This window comes from Salmo salar, chromosome ssa10 (genome assembly GCF_905237065.1).
Source record: "Salmo salar chromosome ssa10, Ssal_v3.1, whole genome shotgun sequence".
Taxonomy (NCBI): Eukaryota; Metazoa; Chordata; class Actinopteri; order Salmoniformes; family Salmonidae; genus Salmo; species Salmo salar.
Genome location: NC_059451.1, coordinates 93,243,690 through 93,260,591, shown reverse-complemented (window position 1 = coordinate 93,260,591; position 16,902 = coordinate 93,243,690). Strand labels below are relative to the sequence as shown.

At 42.8% G+C, this 16,902-nt stretch overlaps 1 protein-coding gene across 1 annotated transcript in view; it reads right to left on the bottom strand.

The window, feature by feature from the left end:
• The window catches only part of LOC123724463 (semaphorin-3E-like), a 47,749-nt gene that overhangs the window by 1,058 nt on the left and 29,789 nt on the right, over positions 1-16,902 (bottom strand). The window contains exons 7-17 of the mRNA XM_045688234.1: positions 15,389-15,531; positions 12,480-12,594; positions 7,821-7,890; positions 7,589-7,733; positions 3,315-3,540; positions 2,889-2,980; positions 2,723-2,764; positions 2,167-2,333; positions 1,884-1,951; positions 1,114-1,247; positions 1-1,027 (exon numbers count right to left, since the gene is read on the bottom strand). The exon at positions 1-1,027 is cut by the window's left edge and continues 1,058 nt beyond it. Coding sequence (XP_045544190.1) covers positions 386-1,027; positions 1,114-1,247; positions 1,884-1,951; positions 2,167-2,333; positions 2,723-2,764; positions 2,889-2,980; positions 3,315-3,540; positions 7,589-7,733; positions 7,821-7,890; positions 12,480-12,594; positions 15,389-15,531 — 1,844 coding nt within the window. The 3' untranslated portion in view covers positions 1-385. The remainder of the gene's footprint in view (positions 1,028-1,113; positions 1,248-1,883; positions 1,952-2,166; positions 2,334-2,722; positions 2,765-2,888; positions 2,981-3,314; positions 3,541-7,588; positions 7,734-7,820; positions 7,891-12,479; positions 12,595-15,388; positions 15,532-16,902) is intronic.

Here is a 16,902-nt window from a genome sequence, read left to right as displayed (position 1 = left end):
CTTCGATCTGACGGACACTCAGGGGCAGACACACTCTGCATATCTACCAGTGGCAAGGTTTCCACCAGAAACCACGGAAGGAAAAACACAATATAACAAAGTCTGGTTATTAGAAGGAAGAAGACAATATGTTCAAGTCTAAGAGAAGACAGTGTCACGTTTTAGCTTCATTGGTTGTAGTATTCTCTACTGAAAAAACCTGTCCCAGTGTGTGTGTATGTGTGTGTGCGTGCGTGGGTACGTGCGTGCGTGCGTGTGTGTGTGTGTGTGTGTGTGTGTGTGTGTGTGTGTGTGTGTGTGTGTGTGTGTGTGTGTGTGTGTGTGTGTGTGTGTGTGTGTGTGTGTGTGTGTTGTACAGTCTCAATCCCTCTCGCTCTCTCCCCCCTCAGGTGTCCAAGGTGTGTCTGGGGGCTCGGTGTGGGTCTCCTTTCCCCCTCCCCTTCCTCTCTCCTATTTCCATTGGCTGGGTGTATCTGCGTTTAGTCTTCCTGCGTCTCTTCCCTGAGCACCAGACCCTCTCACAGTACTCCTCCACCTTCTGGGAGTCCCCATAGCCTATCAGCTGGAGAAACTCCTTGTACCACAGCTGTGAGGCAGGGCCTGGTCCTGGGGCTGGCAGCCTGGATGTAGTACCTGGGCCTGGGGCTGGCAGCCTGGAAGTAGGACCTGGGCCTGGCAGCCTGGAGGTAGGGCCTGGAGCTGGGGCTGGGGCTAGGGATAACCCTGGCAGGGCTCCTTGTAGCCTGGAACTGGGGTCAGAGTTGGAACCAGGGTGGGGGCCTGGAGAGGTATCTATAGGGAGGTGACAGGTTGCTTTTGTCTCCCCCTCTCCCTCCCCCTCCTCCCCTGTCCTGTGTATCAGGGCCCCAACCTTCTGCCCTCCCAACACGTGTAGCGTGACCCTCAGTAGGGTGTGGACATAGCCATGTTCCACCGTCTGACACACGTACACACCAGCATCCCCGCTCCGAACACGAAGGAACAGCAGCCCGTGGGTTGTCATAACTACACGCTCATCACCTCCGACCTGGAGGTAGGGAGAGAAGGGTAAGGTTAAAAAGAGGTGGGAAAGCAGGGAATAGGGGAGGAAAGTGATGTTTGTGTGTGTCTCACCTCCTCTCTGTCTGGGTCTCTCTGTATGTACCACATGACTCTGGCCTGTAGAGAACGAGGGGTACACTCTAGTAGAGTACTGTTACTCTCTACCCCATACACCTGCCTCTCCACTGCACCCTGGTACTGCTCCCCTACATAGACATCAGGAGACATTAGATGTGAGATATAAAAAAAGAGGACAACATAGTAATTCAACTTACAGTGATCTCTTTTATCTTCTTGCCTGTCACACAAAGCTTCTCTACACACACACACGTCTCTATCATCCACAGGTACATTTTTTTATGGACCTGAGCTTCAAAATTATTAGCTGCATGAAACATACCTCATAGGAGTTAAATCTCAGATGGGACAGCTTCACTCACACACACACATGAAATGTCAGGACTTTTTGGAGTGTAGAAATGTTTGACCATTAAAGTATTCCTATATTCCTTAACCCCCAACCCTAAACCTAACCCTAAACCTAACCCTAACCTTAACCTAAACCTAACCCTAACCTAAACCTAACCTAAACCTAACCCTAACCTTAACCTAAACCTAACCCTAACATTAACCCCAAATACCCTAACCCTAACCCTAAACCTAACCTTAACCCTAGTCGTAAACCCAAAACACTAAGTCTAACCCTTAAGCTTAAAATAGCATTTGAACAAATTCAGGACCTCAACAACAATTGTTTTCCTACCTTTTTGGGACTTTCAGGTGAAATGTTAGGACTTTGGGGTCCTGATAATGTAGGAAAACAAACACACACATAGACTGACCATCAATCTGTAGCCCGTTGCACAGCTGTACAGCGTTGCCATGGCGAACATCCTGTCTCCTGAATCGTCTACTGAGAGAGGGGTAAGGGAGGAGGGTGTTAGATTGGCATTTGAGAGAGTGAGATAAGGACAGAGAGGAATTAGGTAGGATAGAGGTGCTGGATGAGGTGCTAATGAGTGATATGTGATCCTTCTGCACCTTTGTGTGCTTGTGCACATGTGCATGAGTCTGTGTCTGTGTGTGACTGTACATGCCTGTGTGCCTTGTGTGTTTGTGTCTCACCTCTTGGTGTAAACCCCAGCAGGGTAGTATCGTGAGCAGGTGATTCCATCCCAGGCGCAATAAGGGTCCCTCGCTAGGCAACAGTCGGCACACTCAGACCCGTACAGGTCACACTGATGGAGCCTCACCTGAGCCACACCAACCTCAGAACCCACATAGAGCTGTTGCTATGGAAACAACAAAACAGGGACAGAAATGAATGGAGGTACACATTGGAGTATATATCAAGCACAGGAGGATGGTGGCACCTTAATTGGGGAGACAGGGCTCGTGGTAATGACTGGACCGGAGTCAGTGGAACGGTATCAAATTCATCAAACACACGGTTTCCAGGTGTTTGATGTCATTCCATGTGGTCCGTTCCAGCCATTAACATGAGCCGTTCTGCCCTCAGCAGCCTCCTGTGATATCAAGAACATAAAATGCATTACATTCCCCAAATTCAGATGTCAATACACTGTGATCTTGTGGTTAGATGAAGGTGCTACAGTTTTAAACAACCGCACATTTTCTTTTTATTAATGAAACATTTTAAGACAATACATAGATTTCATACCCGTTTAGCTGATATGAGGATCTCAGTTATTGGAAAAGGGACCTAAAGAAGTAAAATATATATATTTTTGAACTTCCACAATTAAATAAAATTGTTAAGTGCCGATCTTTTTTATGTGTGCAATGACTATTGTTTGCCACATGGTGGCGAGGACTAACAAAAGTACCTTGAACACCTGCAGTTCCTCCAGTAGAACTTCCTCTATGGTGTCTGTGTCTTTGTTGTAGATGGTGATAACCTTCAACACAACAGAGTCGTCTACGGGAGAGAGTGTTATCTGATGTAAATATAACCCTTTCACCAATACAACCACCCATTCAGAGAGGAAATCCAAATGGAAGAGTCAAAGGCTTTGTTTTGGGATGTCATTGCCTCTCTCTCTTCATCTTGTCTCTGTAGATTGCGATTGTAATGCACATTTTTGGAGTTCAAAATATTTTAAGCAAAATCTCATGAAAGGCAGATTGAGTGACATTAATAATTTGAATGCTTTGAACACTGGGCATACAGTGAGTGATACTGTATGCCCAGTGGAGGGAGCACTAACCCTGAAGATACAGTACACAGCACTGGACAATTTCAGGATTTGTACCTGTTCCTATATACAGAACATGATAGTGTCCATCCTGGGCCTGGACACGGTCCACAGCGATCTGAGTTAGTCTCCTCCCCCCTGGCTCTGTCTGCAGTAGAACTGGTCTGCGGTGGAGGGGGAGGACCGGGCTAAACATGACAGGGTGGGAACGCACGAATCGCAGAACCTCATCAGGGAACTCCTTAGAACCTGAGAACCCACCACCATTTACCTCACTGGCACACTGGAAAGAGAGAGGAAGGGAAAGAGATGGAGAGGGAGAAGGGATAAAGAGACAGAGACAGAGACAGAGACAGAGACAGAGAGAGAGAGAGAGAGAGAGAGAGAGAGAGAGACAGAGAGAGAGAGAGAGAGAGAGATCGAGAGTGATGGGGGAGAAGACATTTTGGAATAAGAAAATAGCATTACACTGTAATAGACTACAATAATTCACTGGCGTACCGGACACCCCTCCTGCCCCGCAAGGCTCAAACAAGCTCTGAGAGCCAATGCGCCTGTCTGACATAGTTGTCTATTTTTCTTTATATACTGTATACAGTATCAGTCAAAAGTTTGGACACACCTGCTCATTCAAGGGTTTTCTTTACTTTTACTATTTTCTACATAGTAAAAAAACAGTGAAGACATCAAAACTATGAAATAACACATTTGAGTGGTACTGTATATACAGTGCATTTGGAAAGTATTCAGACCACTTGACTTTTTCCATATTTTGTTACGTTACAGCCATATTCTGAAATTGATTACATTTATTTATTTTCCTCAACAATCTACAAACAATACCCCATAATGACAAAGGGAAAACAGGTTTTTAAAAATGTTTGCAAATGTATAACAATTTAAACCGAAATATCTTAGTTACATAAGTATTCAGACCCTTTGATATGAGACTCGAAATTGAGCTCAGGTGCATCCTGTTTCCATTGATCATCCTAGAGATGTTTCTACAACTTGATTGGAGTCCACCTGTGGTAAATTCAATTGATTGGACAGGATTTGGAAAGGCACACACCTGTCTATATAAGATTCCACCGTTGACAGTTCATGTCAGAGCAAAAACCAAGCCATGAGGTCGAAGGAATTGTCCGTAGAGCTCCGAAGACAGGATTGTGTCGAGACACAGATCTGGGGAAGGGTACCAAAACATTTCTGCAGCATTGAAGGTCTCCAAGAACACAGTGTTCTCCATCATTCTTAAATGGAAGAAGTTTGGAACCACCAAGACTCTTCCTAGAGATGGCCGCTTGGCCAAACTGAGCATTCGGGGGAGAAGGGCCTTGGTCCGGGTGGTGATCAAGACCCCGATGGTTACTCTGACAGAGCTACATAGTTCCTCTGTGGAGATAGGAGATCCTTCCAAGAGGACAACCATCACTGCAGCAGTCCACCAATCAGGCTTTTACGGTAAAGTGGCCAGACGGAAGCCACACCTCAGTAAAAGGCTATTGACAGCCTGCTGGGAGTTTGCCAAAAACTCTCAGACCATGAGAAACAAGATTTTCTGGTCTGATGAAATCAAGATTGGGCCTGAATGCCAAGCGTCATGTCTGGAGGAGACCTGGTACCATCCCTACGGTGAAGCATGGTGGTGGCAGCAACATGCTGTAGGGATGTTTTTCAGTAGCAGGGACTTAGACTAGTCAGGATCGAGGGAAAGATGATCGAACCAAAGTACAGAGAGCGATCCTTGATGAAAACCTGCTCCAGAACGCTCAGGACCTCAGACTGGGGTGAAGGTATATCTTCCAACAGGACAACGACCCTAAGCACACAGCCAAGACAACGCAGAAGTGGCTTCGGGACAAGTCTCTGAATGTCCTTGAGTGGCCTAGCCAGAGCCCGGACTTGAACCCAATCGAACATCTCTGGAGAGGCCTGAAAATAGCTGTGCAGCGACACTCCCCATCCAACCTGACAGAGCTTAAGAGGATCTGCAGAGAAGAATGAGAGAAACTCACCAAATACAGGTGTGTCAGGCTTGTAGTGTCATACCCAAGAAGATTCAAAACTGTAATAGCTGCCAAAGGTGCTTGAACAAAGTAATGAGTAAAGGGTCTGAATACTTATGTAATGTAATATTTCAGTTTTTTATTTGTAATACATTCTGCTTCTGTCAAGGTTGTCGAAGAGAGGAGCAGACCAAAGTGCAGCGTGTGTGTCGTTCCACATTTCATTTACTCTGTGAAACTATGCAATACACAAATAAACTGAAATGACAAAACAACAAACCGTGACGCAGAGGTGAAACATACAGTGACTCAAAATTAATCTCCCACAAACCCAGGTGGAAAAAAACCCTACTTAAGTATGAGCTCCAATTAGAGACAACGAGGACCAGCTGCCTCTAATTGGAGATCATTCCAAACAAACTAACATAGAAATAGAAAAACTAGAACCTAACAACATAGACCTAGAAAACATAGAATAAACCCCCCGTCACACCCTGACCTATTCTACCATAGAAAATAACAGCTTACCATGGTCAGGACGTGACAGCTTCGTCATTATGGGGTATTGTGTGTAGATTAATGAGAGAAAAAAACGATTTAATAAATAGATTTTTTTTTTGCTGGAATGTAACAAAATGTGGAAAAAGTCAAGGGGTCTTAATACTTTCCGAATGCAATGTATATGAATAATGCTGTCAGTAACCCTCCAAAAAGTAATTTATAAAATTGTTTAATTTCCATATGTACTAGGATGCTAAGTATTTGTTTCTTGTGCTTCAAGAATGTGACTGATGAAAGTGCCTCAGGGCTTGAAAAATAAATAATTGAACCTATTGAAAGTATAAGGGGATATCGGTGAACAAATGCCGTGGTCAGGGCGCCAGTGCAATGAGTGGAGCTAACTCGGGTGTTCAAAAGTGCGTCAGGGATGGTTAAAAACAGCTTGATTGCCGTAGCAACATCGGGGAAATTGTGCAGAAGCGGGTGGTGCTTCAAATACAGCAGTTCTGCAACATCTTTAACTGAGCTTCTCGCATTCTCCTTTGTTGCCGGCCGCAACACGTGACAGAAAGAGATTAAGTGTCCAGGTAGGTCTGGGACAGGTCGTCTGGATACTGGACAGCCAATAACTTGGCAGATGCAAACAGATGATCATCTTTAGCGACCAACTGTTCTTGGCTCAAACAAAAAAAGCGGTTTGCGATTTTGTTCATACTGGTGAACTGGCCTTTGAGTTGTGTGGTTGCAAAATCAACAGTCCCTTATCTCTGGTATATCTTGGCATGCATCATTCAAGATACGTTTAAATTATGTGAAGCACAATGGGCATATAATGCACAATGTCTCAGGAAAGACCGTTTGGGTTGTCAATACTCAATATAGAAAACTGTTGGGCCGGCAACCTGGACCTACAGGCAGCTGTGAAAACAAGGCAATGCAGTCACATATTGCAGCTCCTATAGGCCTCTACATATAAAAAAGAGATTAGCATTAATAATACAATCTTAGAAAAGGGTTCCAAAAAGGTAATTCAGCTGTCCCCATAGGAGAACCCTTTTTGATTCCAGGTAGAACCCTCTTGGGTTCCATGTAGAACCGTCTGCAGAAAGGGTTTACACCATTTTCTATCCAAGCTGGGAGAGAGCGTGAGGACGGCTCATGTCATGCAGATTCAGGTAGGCTATACAGGAGTGTGGTATATTTTTAAGAAATACGTTGGTTGCTGATTAGTATGCTATTGTCTCTAACATTCTTTTTACAATCTGCAATGTTTGAATTTCCAACTTTAATTACTGAACCAGTGATTACATTGTTGCCACCAGCCAACAGTCTAAATGGACGCCCTGCGACATCATGTGTTGTGGGTGTCCAGAGAAATTGCGTTATGCCAGTGCAATGATTGCTTCTAAAGCTGTGTGTTACTGTATAAAAAATATAATATAGCATGCCTGTATTGGACTCAGGCCTAGATTGTCCTCTTCCCCGATGTTACCTGCAGAGATAGCTACAGTTGCTCTGACATTCACAGGAAAGGTTCTACAACAACTTGTAACACTATGTATCTGCAAAGGGCAGCTGCCAACGACAGGGGAGTGCTGGGAATGTACAATTCTGCTGCTTAAATATCACCTTGTTCAAAAATATTGTTGAAATGGTATGGTTTGGATATATGGAGTTTGCTGTAATGGAGGTGCATCTCTTAAGCAAATTCCACCATGCAGTGCTTGGACCCTTATTCATCAGGTTTGGAGAGGCAATCAGGTATATTGATAAGTCAGTAGATGTTGTAGCTGTGGGGGTGGCTGGTGGAACAGGACTCACAGATCCGGGCGTGGGTAGGGGACCCGGCCTTCGTAGGGGGGTCCAGTGGTGCTCTGGTCTCTCCCGGTGGGCAAACTGGCCATTGAACGCTGCTCGCACATCATCCATGTGGTACACACACACCGCATAGCCCTGGAACACAGCACTATGGAGGGGAGAGAAATGTATTTTGATATATTCATTTCAATATACCAGTAAATGGTATGAACATTAAAAACATGACTCAGCTGACCTTGTAGTGCTGAAGAGGCCAAAAATCTCTGGATTCTTCTCATCCTTGTTCTTCAACACAAATACATCCTCTGAAATGTGACATTTAATAACACATTTATTTATTTGGAATACATGCATAACAATAAGCTAATGAGGCGTGATTTCGCCTGACATAGTAAATGTTTTCACTCGTCAGGACACTGTTGTTCAGAGGAGCCAGCAAACATCACAGCTAACACAATCACTTCAAACTGAAGCTGGAAAGACTGCAAACTAGCTGCAATTTGTTTCGTTTCACATTTTTTCAATTTACATTTCTTTGTATATATGCCTAAAAAGTATGCCTGCTGATTCATTATTTCAACTGGCTGAGAAACGCTTCCTGCTTTTCTGTCTCATCCTGACTCCTGACATGTTCATTACTATGGGACAGCTGAAGATCTAATTTTAATATTGAAACAATGTTGCAAATGTTGGAGAGAAAGACAGCAAGGTTTACGCAAATCTCCTCCATTGAAAACTAAATGTTAGTCTAAAAGTAATGTGAGATCATTTCTAGATGCTTTTTATAGTGGAGATCAAGTTAATAAATTGCCTGGCTGGGCTGATGAGACAGTGGATTGTGCAGTCAGATGGAACAGAGTAAATAGGCATTTTAACGTCATAGATTTAGCCGGTGGTAACTTGTGGAATAAACACCTGCTGAAATGCGGTTTTGGCAAATCAGTATTCAGGATTAGACCCACCCACTGTATAAACGTTGCTATGGAGTTGCTACTGTAAGAGAGTTTATAGCTACTGGCTACCTGCTGTTAGCTAATAAACCTAACTAATAAATGAAAAAATTGACAATAAAAAAATGACAAAGGACAGGACAAAGGACGGTAAAACAAGTAACTAAACTTACACAAGCAAGAGAAAAGAATTCAGACAGAAAACAAGAAAGGTAGGCTTTGTTTATGTTCTAAAACTCCTAGGTACAACTAGCCAAGTGCAAACCAGCTGTAACATCTACTGTATCCAGCTGTAAACAACTAAGATGGATACATTTACAAGCCCCAAGCTCAGCAACCTTGCTATCAAATATGCAGAAGGTATTGCCAGTGAAGCAGGGAAGAAAAATATAAAGCAAAAGTTTAAAAAACCCAGAGACCCTAGAGCAGACTTTATGCAACAAAAAGACAAAGAAATCCATGTGGATCTTCTATTTTTCACTGAACGTCCAAATGCTTGGCATGCAGCCCTCAGCAAAGCAAACAAACATCTTCACATGTCTGGAAACAAGACCATGAGACAGTTGTATGTGGACACAACCCCAAAATTGAATTCATATTAATATATATAATAATGGAACAGTAATGATCCAAGGCTCAGATGCCAGTCTAGAGCTGTTTGAAGAAGAGTTTGACAGGATGTATCCTTTAGTGGATGATGTACTAAAAACGGACATGTCTCCACTAACAATGCCTGCAACACCCAAAACTTGGAGTTAAAAAATAGGAGGCCTACAGTACATCACTCCCTCCCTTACCTGTAGCAGCCGTGTGCACCCCAAAAACTTTACCTACCCTGACCTGCCAACCTCCCAGCAGTCTGACCACGTTCAGCTGAACACACCTCCAGAGGACAAGGGACAGGATCCGGTTCAACCCAGGAGACCGCCCAAAACTGCAGTTCTGATAGACTCTAATGGAAAGTATCTGGAAGATAAGAGACTATTCCCAAGACACCAGACAGCTAAATTATGGTGTCCCACTACTGACAGTGCACAATAACTGCTCTATCAAGCCAAGCTGGAAAGTCTTGACAACCTTACATTACATACTGGGACAAATGACCTGCGCACAAAAGGAGAAAGAGTGGCAGAGAAAGCACACACCCTGTTCCCAAGGACAAACATGATTATATCCACCCTTCTACCAAGGAAAGATCTCTCCTGGCAAATGATCCATAATGTCAACCAAAGAATCACCATGGACTGTGCCTCACTAACAAATGTCAGCATCTCTCACCACCCCAACCTGACATGTAAGAACTTGTACGACCATGTACACCTGGTCCATGAGGGATTCAGAATATTTGCCAAGGACCTGAAGGATGCCACGTTAGGCAGAGTTCCACAATCATACCAGCCGAGAAACAGTCATACCAGCCACCTCCCCGCTATCTAAGAAGAGAGATGAGGCCAATTTAATCTCAGATGAGAAAGACACAGACATCTCTTGCCACTACTAACATATCCAACACAAAGGTGTTGAAGCACTTTTGGCAGGGATTACAGCCTCAAGTCTTCTTGGGTATGACGCTACAGAAATACCTTACTTACATAAGTATTCAGACCCTTTGCTATGAGACTTGAAATTGAGCTCAGGTGCATCCTGTTTCCGTTGATCATCCTTGAGATGTTTCTACAACTTGATTGGGGTCTACCTGTGGTAAATTCAATTTATTGGACATGATTTGGAAAGGCACACAACTGTCTATATAAGGTCCCAAAGTTAACAGTGCATGTCAGCGCAAAAACCAAGCCATTACGGACAAAGGAATTGTTCGTAGAGTTCCGAGACCGGATTGTGTTGAGCCACAGATCTGGGGAAGGCTATCAAAAAATGTCTACAAAATTGAAGGTCCCCAAGAACAGTGGCCTCCATCATTCCTAAATTGTAGAAGTTTGGAACCACCAAGACTCTTCCTAGAGCTGGCCGCTTGGCCAAACTGAGCAATCGGGGGGAGAAGGGCCTTGGTAAGGTATGTCATGACTGTCCTGATCAGGTCAGGTTACAGGAGACCACAAACCTACAGATTATCTCTCAACCCCCAACAGAGGAGGAGAGATCTAGGTGTATGAGGATGTGGGGGTTTTGTGAACCCTCACGCCCATGATAAATCTTAGGACACAGAAAAATTCCTTTGTCCTCACTATGGAGAACTGGCCTCAGAACATTAAACATGCAATAAAGGGACTTTGGAACAATGGTTTCCGTCAGCCACAATGGTGGTCATGACGAGATGGAATATGAAAATGTATGTAATTTTTGTCTTGTTATTAAAGGTTAAGAGATGACGTTATTACGAAAACATTGTACCTTTAAGAGTTTTCCAAGTATATGCCTGATGTTTATACATTGTACGTTGTGTGGAAAGTATCCAAATCAAAGAGAATGTTTTGGTAAGGATGAAATGTGAAGTTAGTGTCTAAAATTGGATTTGAGTAAAATCTAGGCCTTGCTCTTAACTTGGTACGCTCACAGAATTGCCCTAAAGGCGCTTACGCCCACTTCTGACCAGAAGGTATAAGACATGGGACTGAAGAATTAACATATCAGACTAAAGTGACCCCAGGCTGCAGCCATGGTCTGAATGGTCAACGAACCCCAAAACGCAACACAAAGTTTGAAGACAAAGAAATCTTTTTCTACCCAAGCTACGGATGAGTAGCTGTGTCTAAGTGGGTGAATTCAAGCCGAACCACCTAGCCTCCCCTCTTCATTGAATCGTGGTATCTACACTGTCTCATTCCTACGCTGTGAGCTCTGAGCTACAGAGCTGTCTGTCCTCAGAAGACCCCTATCAGAGCAAGGACGAGGAATCAGACCACTAAGCCAAAAGGGACACTGACATCGTGAGGACAACCAGAGAGATGCGTCGGAGCAGTGCATCATTGAGAAGCCTAAACGAGCCATGCGGGACGCCCCTCTGAGACCTCCAACACGTAATTACATCATTATATTCCTGACCCATAAGAGCGGCAGTTCGGGGCAAGGCTAGGTTTAAATAAGCATAGCTGATAAATGAACCCAAATGTATATTTCTCCGTGTACTTTCTTTGTTTCTCTCTCTTTTAAATCCCAATTTTGGGTAACACGTGCCATAGTGTGTTGGCCTGTTATACTAAGTCCTAATCAATAGCCTAGACTGTGTTTTGTGTATGTGTATCTTTTATCATTATTTTAGCTTGCAAGTAAATAAATAATCAACTAAGATTGGTGTGGTAAACTCATTGGTGTAGCCCGGGTTCGTGCAGATTCCCGGATTATGCGACGTTCAGAAATGAGACAAGAGGAGATTGATTCATTTAGCGACTGTTGTAAAATTGATATTCTGGTATTCTTTGAGTTAATTTGGGAAATAGAAACTCAATAAAACTAATTTTCCCATGGTGCCCCAGGTTAATGAGTTAATAATTGCTTGATTCATTGCTTGATTCATTTAATCACGCAATTATAAACAGTTAATCATTCGATGAGCAACAGTCGTCACATTAACTAATACAAAGTCACGACAGGTAGGAGACCAAAATGGTTTAAGGACAACAAAGTCAAGGTATTGGAGTGGCCATCACCCTGACCTCAATCCTATAGAAAATGTGTGGGCAGAACCGAAAAAGCGTGCGCGAGCAAGGAGGCCTACAAACCTGACGCAGTTACACCAGCTCTGTCAGGAGGAATGGGCCAAAATTCACCCAACTTATTGTGGGAAGCGTTTGACCCAAGTCAAAGGGGGAGGAAGGGAGAGAGAATTTTAGGGTTCCATCAAGTAGAAGTACTATAGCTGTATCCCCTGCCTTCGCACACACACACACACACACACACACACACACACACACACACACACACACACACACACACACACACACACACACACACACACACACACACACACACACACACATCTGTACCTAGCTCGTCAAAGTGTGTGTCGATGCCGTTGGGTCCAGCCACAGAGCAGATGAGACGAGTCTTTAGGAAGGAGCTCCAACGATTCACCAACATCCTCTGACCTCCCTGATCATTCTGAAGGGAGAGGATGGAGAAAGGGAGAGGGAAGGGAATAGGTTAGAATGGGAGGGAGTTGATGACAGTATACAGTACCTCCAGAAAGTACTCACACCCCTTGACTTTTTCCACATTTGCTAAAACAGCCTGAATGTAAAATTGATCAAATTTAGATTTTTTTGTCACTGGTCTACACACAATATCGCATAATGTCAAAGTGGAATTATGTTTTTAAAAATGAAAAAAAATTTACTGAAATGTCTTGAATCAATAAGTATTCAACCCCTTTGTTATGGCAAGCCTAAATAAGTTTAGCAGTACACATTTGCTTAACAAGTCACATAATAACTTGCATGGTTTGTACTTAACGTGACTCCACACATACAAATATCTCTAAGTTCCCTCAGTCGAGCAGTGAATTTCAAACACAGATTCAACCACACAGACCAGAGAGGTTTTCCAATGCCTCGTCTGGAAGGGCACCTATTGGTAGATGAAAAAATATATATATATCCCTTTGAGCATGGTGAAGTTATTAATTACACTTTGGACGGTGTATCAATACACCCAGTCACTACAAAGATACAGGCGTCCTTCCTAACTCATTAAATGAAGAGGAAGGAAACCGCTCAGGGATTTCACCATGAGGCCAATGGTGTCTTTAAAACAGTTACAGTTTAATGGCTGCAATAGGAGAACTGAGGATGGATCAACAACATTGTAGTTACTCCACAATACTAACCTAATTGACAGAGTGAAAAAGGGAAGCCTCTACAGAAATAAAATATTGTTTGCAACACGGCACTAAAGTAATACTACAAAGGGTCACATTGCCTTCGGAAAGTATTCAGACCCCTTGACTTTTTCCACATATTGTCACTTTACAGCCTTATTCTAAAATTGATTAAATAAAAAATCTACACACAACATCTACACACACAAAAATATATACACACAATACCCCATAATGACAAAGTGAAAACAGGTTTTTAGAATTTTATGCAAATGTCTTAAAAATAAAAACAGTAATACCTTATTTGCATAAGTTTTCAGACCGTTTGCTGTGTGACTCGAAATTGAGCTCAGGTGCATCCTGTTTCCATTAATCATCCTTGAGATGTTTCTACAACTTGATTGGAGTCCACCTTGATTGGACATGATTTGGAAAGGCACACACCTGTCTATATAAGGATCTACAGTTGTCAGTGCATGTCAGAACAAAAACCAAGCAATGAGGTCAAAGGAATTGTCCGTAGAGCTCAGAGAGAGGATTGTGTCGAGGCACAGATCTGGGGAAGGGTACCAAAACATTTCTGAAGCATTGAATGTCCCCAAGAACACAGTGGCCTTCATCATTCTTAAATGGAAGAAGTTTGGAACCCCCAAGATTCTTCCTAGAGCTGGTTGCCTGGCCAAACTGAGCAATCGGGGGAGAAGGGCCTTGGTCAGGGAGATAACCAAGAATCCGATGTTCACTCTGACAGAGCTCCAGAGTTCCTCTGTGGAGATGGGAGAACCTTCCAGTAGGATAACCATCTCTGCACCACTCCACCAATCAGGCCTTTACGGAGTGACCAGACGGAAGTCACTCCTCAGTAAAAGGTACATGACAGCCCGCTAGGAGTTTGACAAAAGGCACCTAAAGACTCTCAGACCATGAGAAACAAGATTTTCTGGTCTGATGAAACCAAGATTGGACTGAATGCCAAGCGTCACATCTGGAGGACACCTGGCACCATCCCTAAGGTGAAGGATGGTGGTGGCAGCATCATGCTGTGGGGATGTTTTTCAGCAGCAGGGCAAGTTCAAACAGCCAAGACAATGCAGGAGTGGCTTTGGGTTAAGTCTCCCCATCTAACCTGACAGAGCTTGAGAGGATCTGCATAGAAGAATGGAAGAAACTCTCAAATTACAGTTGTGCCAAGCTTGTAGCGTCATACCCAAGAAGACTTGAGGCTGTAATCGCTGCCAAAGGTTCTTCAACAAAGTACATAGTATGTAAATGTGATAATTCATTTTATTTTTATTTTTTATAAGTTAGCAAAAATGTCAAAAAATTGGGTTTTCTCTGTCATTATGGTGTATTTTGTGTTATTAATCAATTTTAGAATAACAAAATGTGGAAAATGTCAATGGGTCTGAATACTTTTCGAAGGCACAGTATGTTTGGAACAAATCCAATACAACATATTACTGAGTACCACTCTCCATATTTTCAAGCATAGCATCGTGTTATCGGTATGCTTGTAATCATTAAGGACTGGAGAGTTTTTCAGGATAAAAAAGAAACGGAACGGAGCTTTTCACAGGCAAAATCCTAGAGGAAAACCTGGTTCAGTCTGCTTTCCACCAGACACTGGGAGATGAATTCACCTTTCAGCAGGACAATAACCTAAATCATAAGGCCAAATCTACGCTGTAGTTACTTCCAAAGAAGACATGAAATGTTTGTGAGTGGCTGAGGTACAGTTTTGACTTAAATCTGCTTTAAAATCTATGGCGGCAGCGTAGCCAAGTGGTTAGAGTGTTGGACTAGTAACCAAACGGTTGCAAGATCAAATCCTCATGGGTGTAAATACTTATGTATTTCATTTTCTATAAATTTGCAAGCATTTCTAAAAACAGGTTTTCACTTTTCATTATGCAGTATTGTGTATGGTATTGTGTATGATTTTTTAAAATACATGTTTAATTCAGGCTGTAGCACAACAAAATGTGGAATGAGTGAAGGGGTATGAATCCTTTCTGAAGGCTCTGTATATGGGGATATTCTGGCATGCAGGATAAAGCATAGCGTTAGTTCCGTTCTCACCGCACAGACCCGTCCCACCCTGGTGTAAACAGCCTTGTTAACCCCCTCTGCGTCCGTCCCTCTCTCCGTGAAGAAGAAGTAGACCTTGTCATCATCCCTGTCATTGTTATCAGGAATCACCACCGACCCAATAAACTTAGGCTCTGGAGGAAAGATGACAGTTTCAGAAAGAGAAGTTGACAGTGACCATGTAATGTAATTAACCTTTCCGATACAAAGTTCACTGTGCTGTCCTGGAAATGTCACGCAATCTACTTTTATTCAACTTTATTTAGGCTAGAAAGCATATACACTGAGAGTACAAAACATCAAGAACACCTGCTCTTTCCATGACATAGACTGACCAGGTTTATCCAGGTGAATGCAGTGTAGATGAAGGGGAGGAGACAGGTTAAAGACGGATATTGAAGCCTTGAGCCAAACGAGACATGGATTGTGTATGTGTCAGTGGAGGCTGCTGAGGGGAGGACAGCTCATAACAGAAAATGGAATGGTATCAAACACGTTCCAGCCATTACACTCCATTCCAGCCAGGTAAGTGTGCCATTCAGAGGGTGAACTCAATATTAGGAAGTTGATCCTAAAGTTTGGAACACTCAGAGTATACTGTATAGTTTGTGAAAAAGGTACTGTTGGTATTATTATTGTAAATACATGTTTAATCCTCCGTTGTTAAGACAATGTAAAGGTCAAATTCTTTATTATCTAAATGTTGAAAGTGAGTGGGCAACGGAGAGAAACAAAATGGTGCAGTTTGAGGCCATGTGGAAGAGAGTGGTGCGGGCGCTGGAGATGGCGGTGTGAGCAGGTGGGTCTGGGAAGGTGTGATGTCGTTTATGTTTGTGTTACATTGTCGTTTGTATGTGTAAGTTCTGTATTGTTAAAAAAAATGAAATAATATTGTTAAAAAAAATGAAATACATGTTTAAGTATTCAGTGTATCCATTTGGGAAAATTAAAACAGTGTTAAAAGTAAGCAAATAGGAAATTCCCCATGCCACAGAGATTCAATAGGGACTACACCATCATTTCTGCTGTTAATTAAGAGAGAATTCTGCTCACACAATTGTTATTTGTGAAATAAGGTAAGCTATGACTTTACTGTGTTTTTGATGAACCCCCAGACTGAAATGTTAAAGGTAGGAATATGATATGTAGAATTCGCTCGGACATTACCTGGTTGCACAAATTCGAAAATGTTCACCTAATTTCAGTTTAGAAGTGTAGAGAATCATTGTACAATCTAAACTGATGGGAAAATATTTTCAATTATCCAAAATGTCTTATTTTCAGCTGTTTGAAGCTGGTGAACAAAAGAGCAAAAATAAGTAAAAGCTCAATTTAAGGACCGGGAGAAGCATAGAAATAGCACACGTAGAACGGATCTATCACTTATCACACTTGCTTTCAATGAGAATGAAAGATATATCAATCACATTTCTATGTGAATTTGGTTGTGTCGCCACAAAGCTACATACTGGACCTCTTCGGTATGTAGTATGTAGTTATTCGGA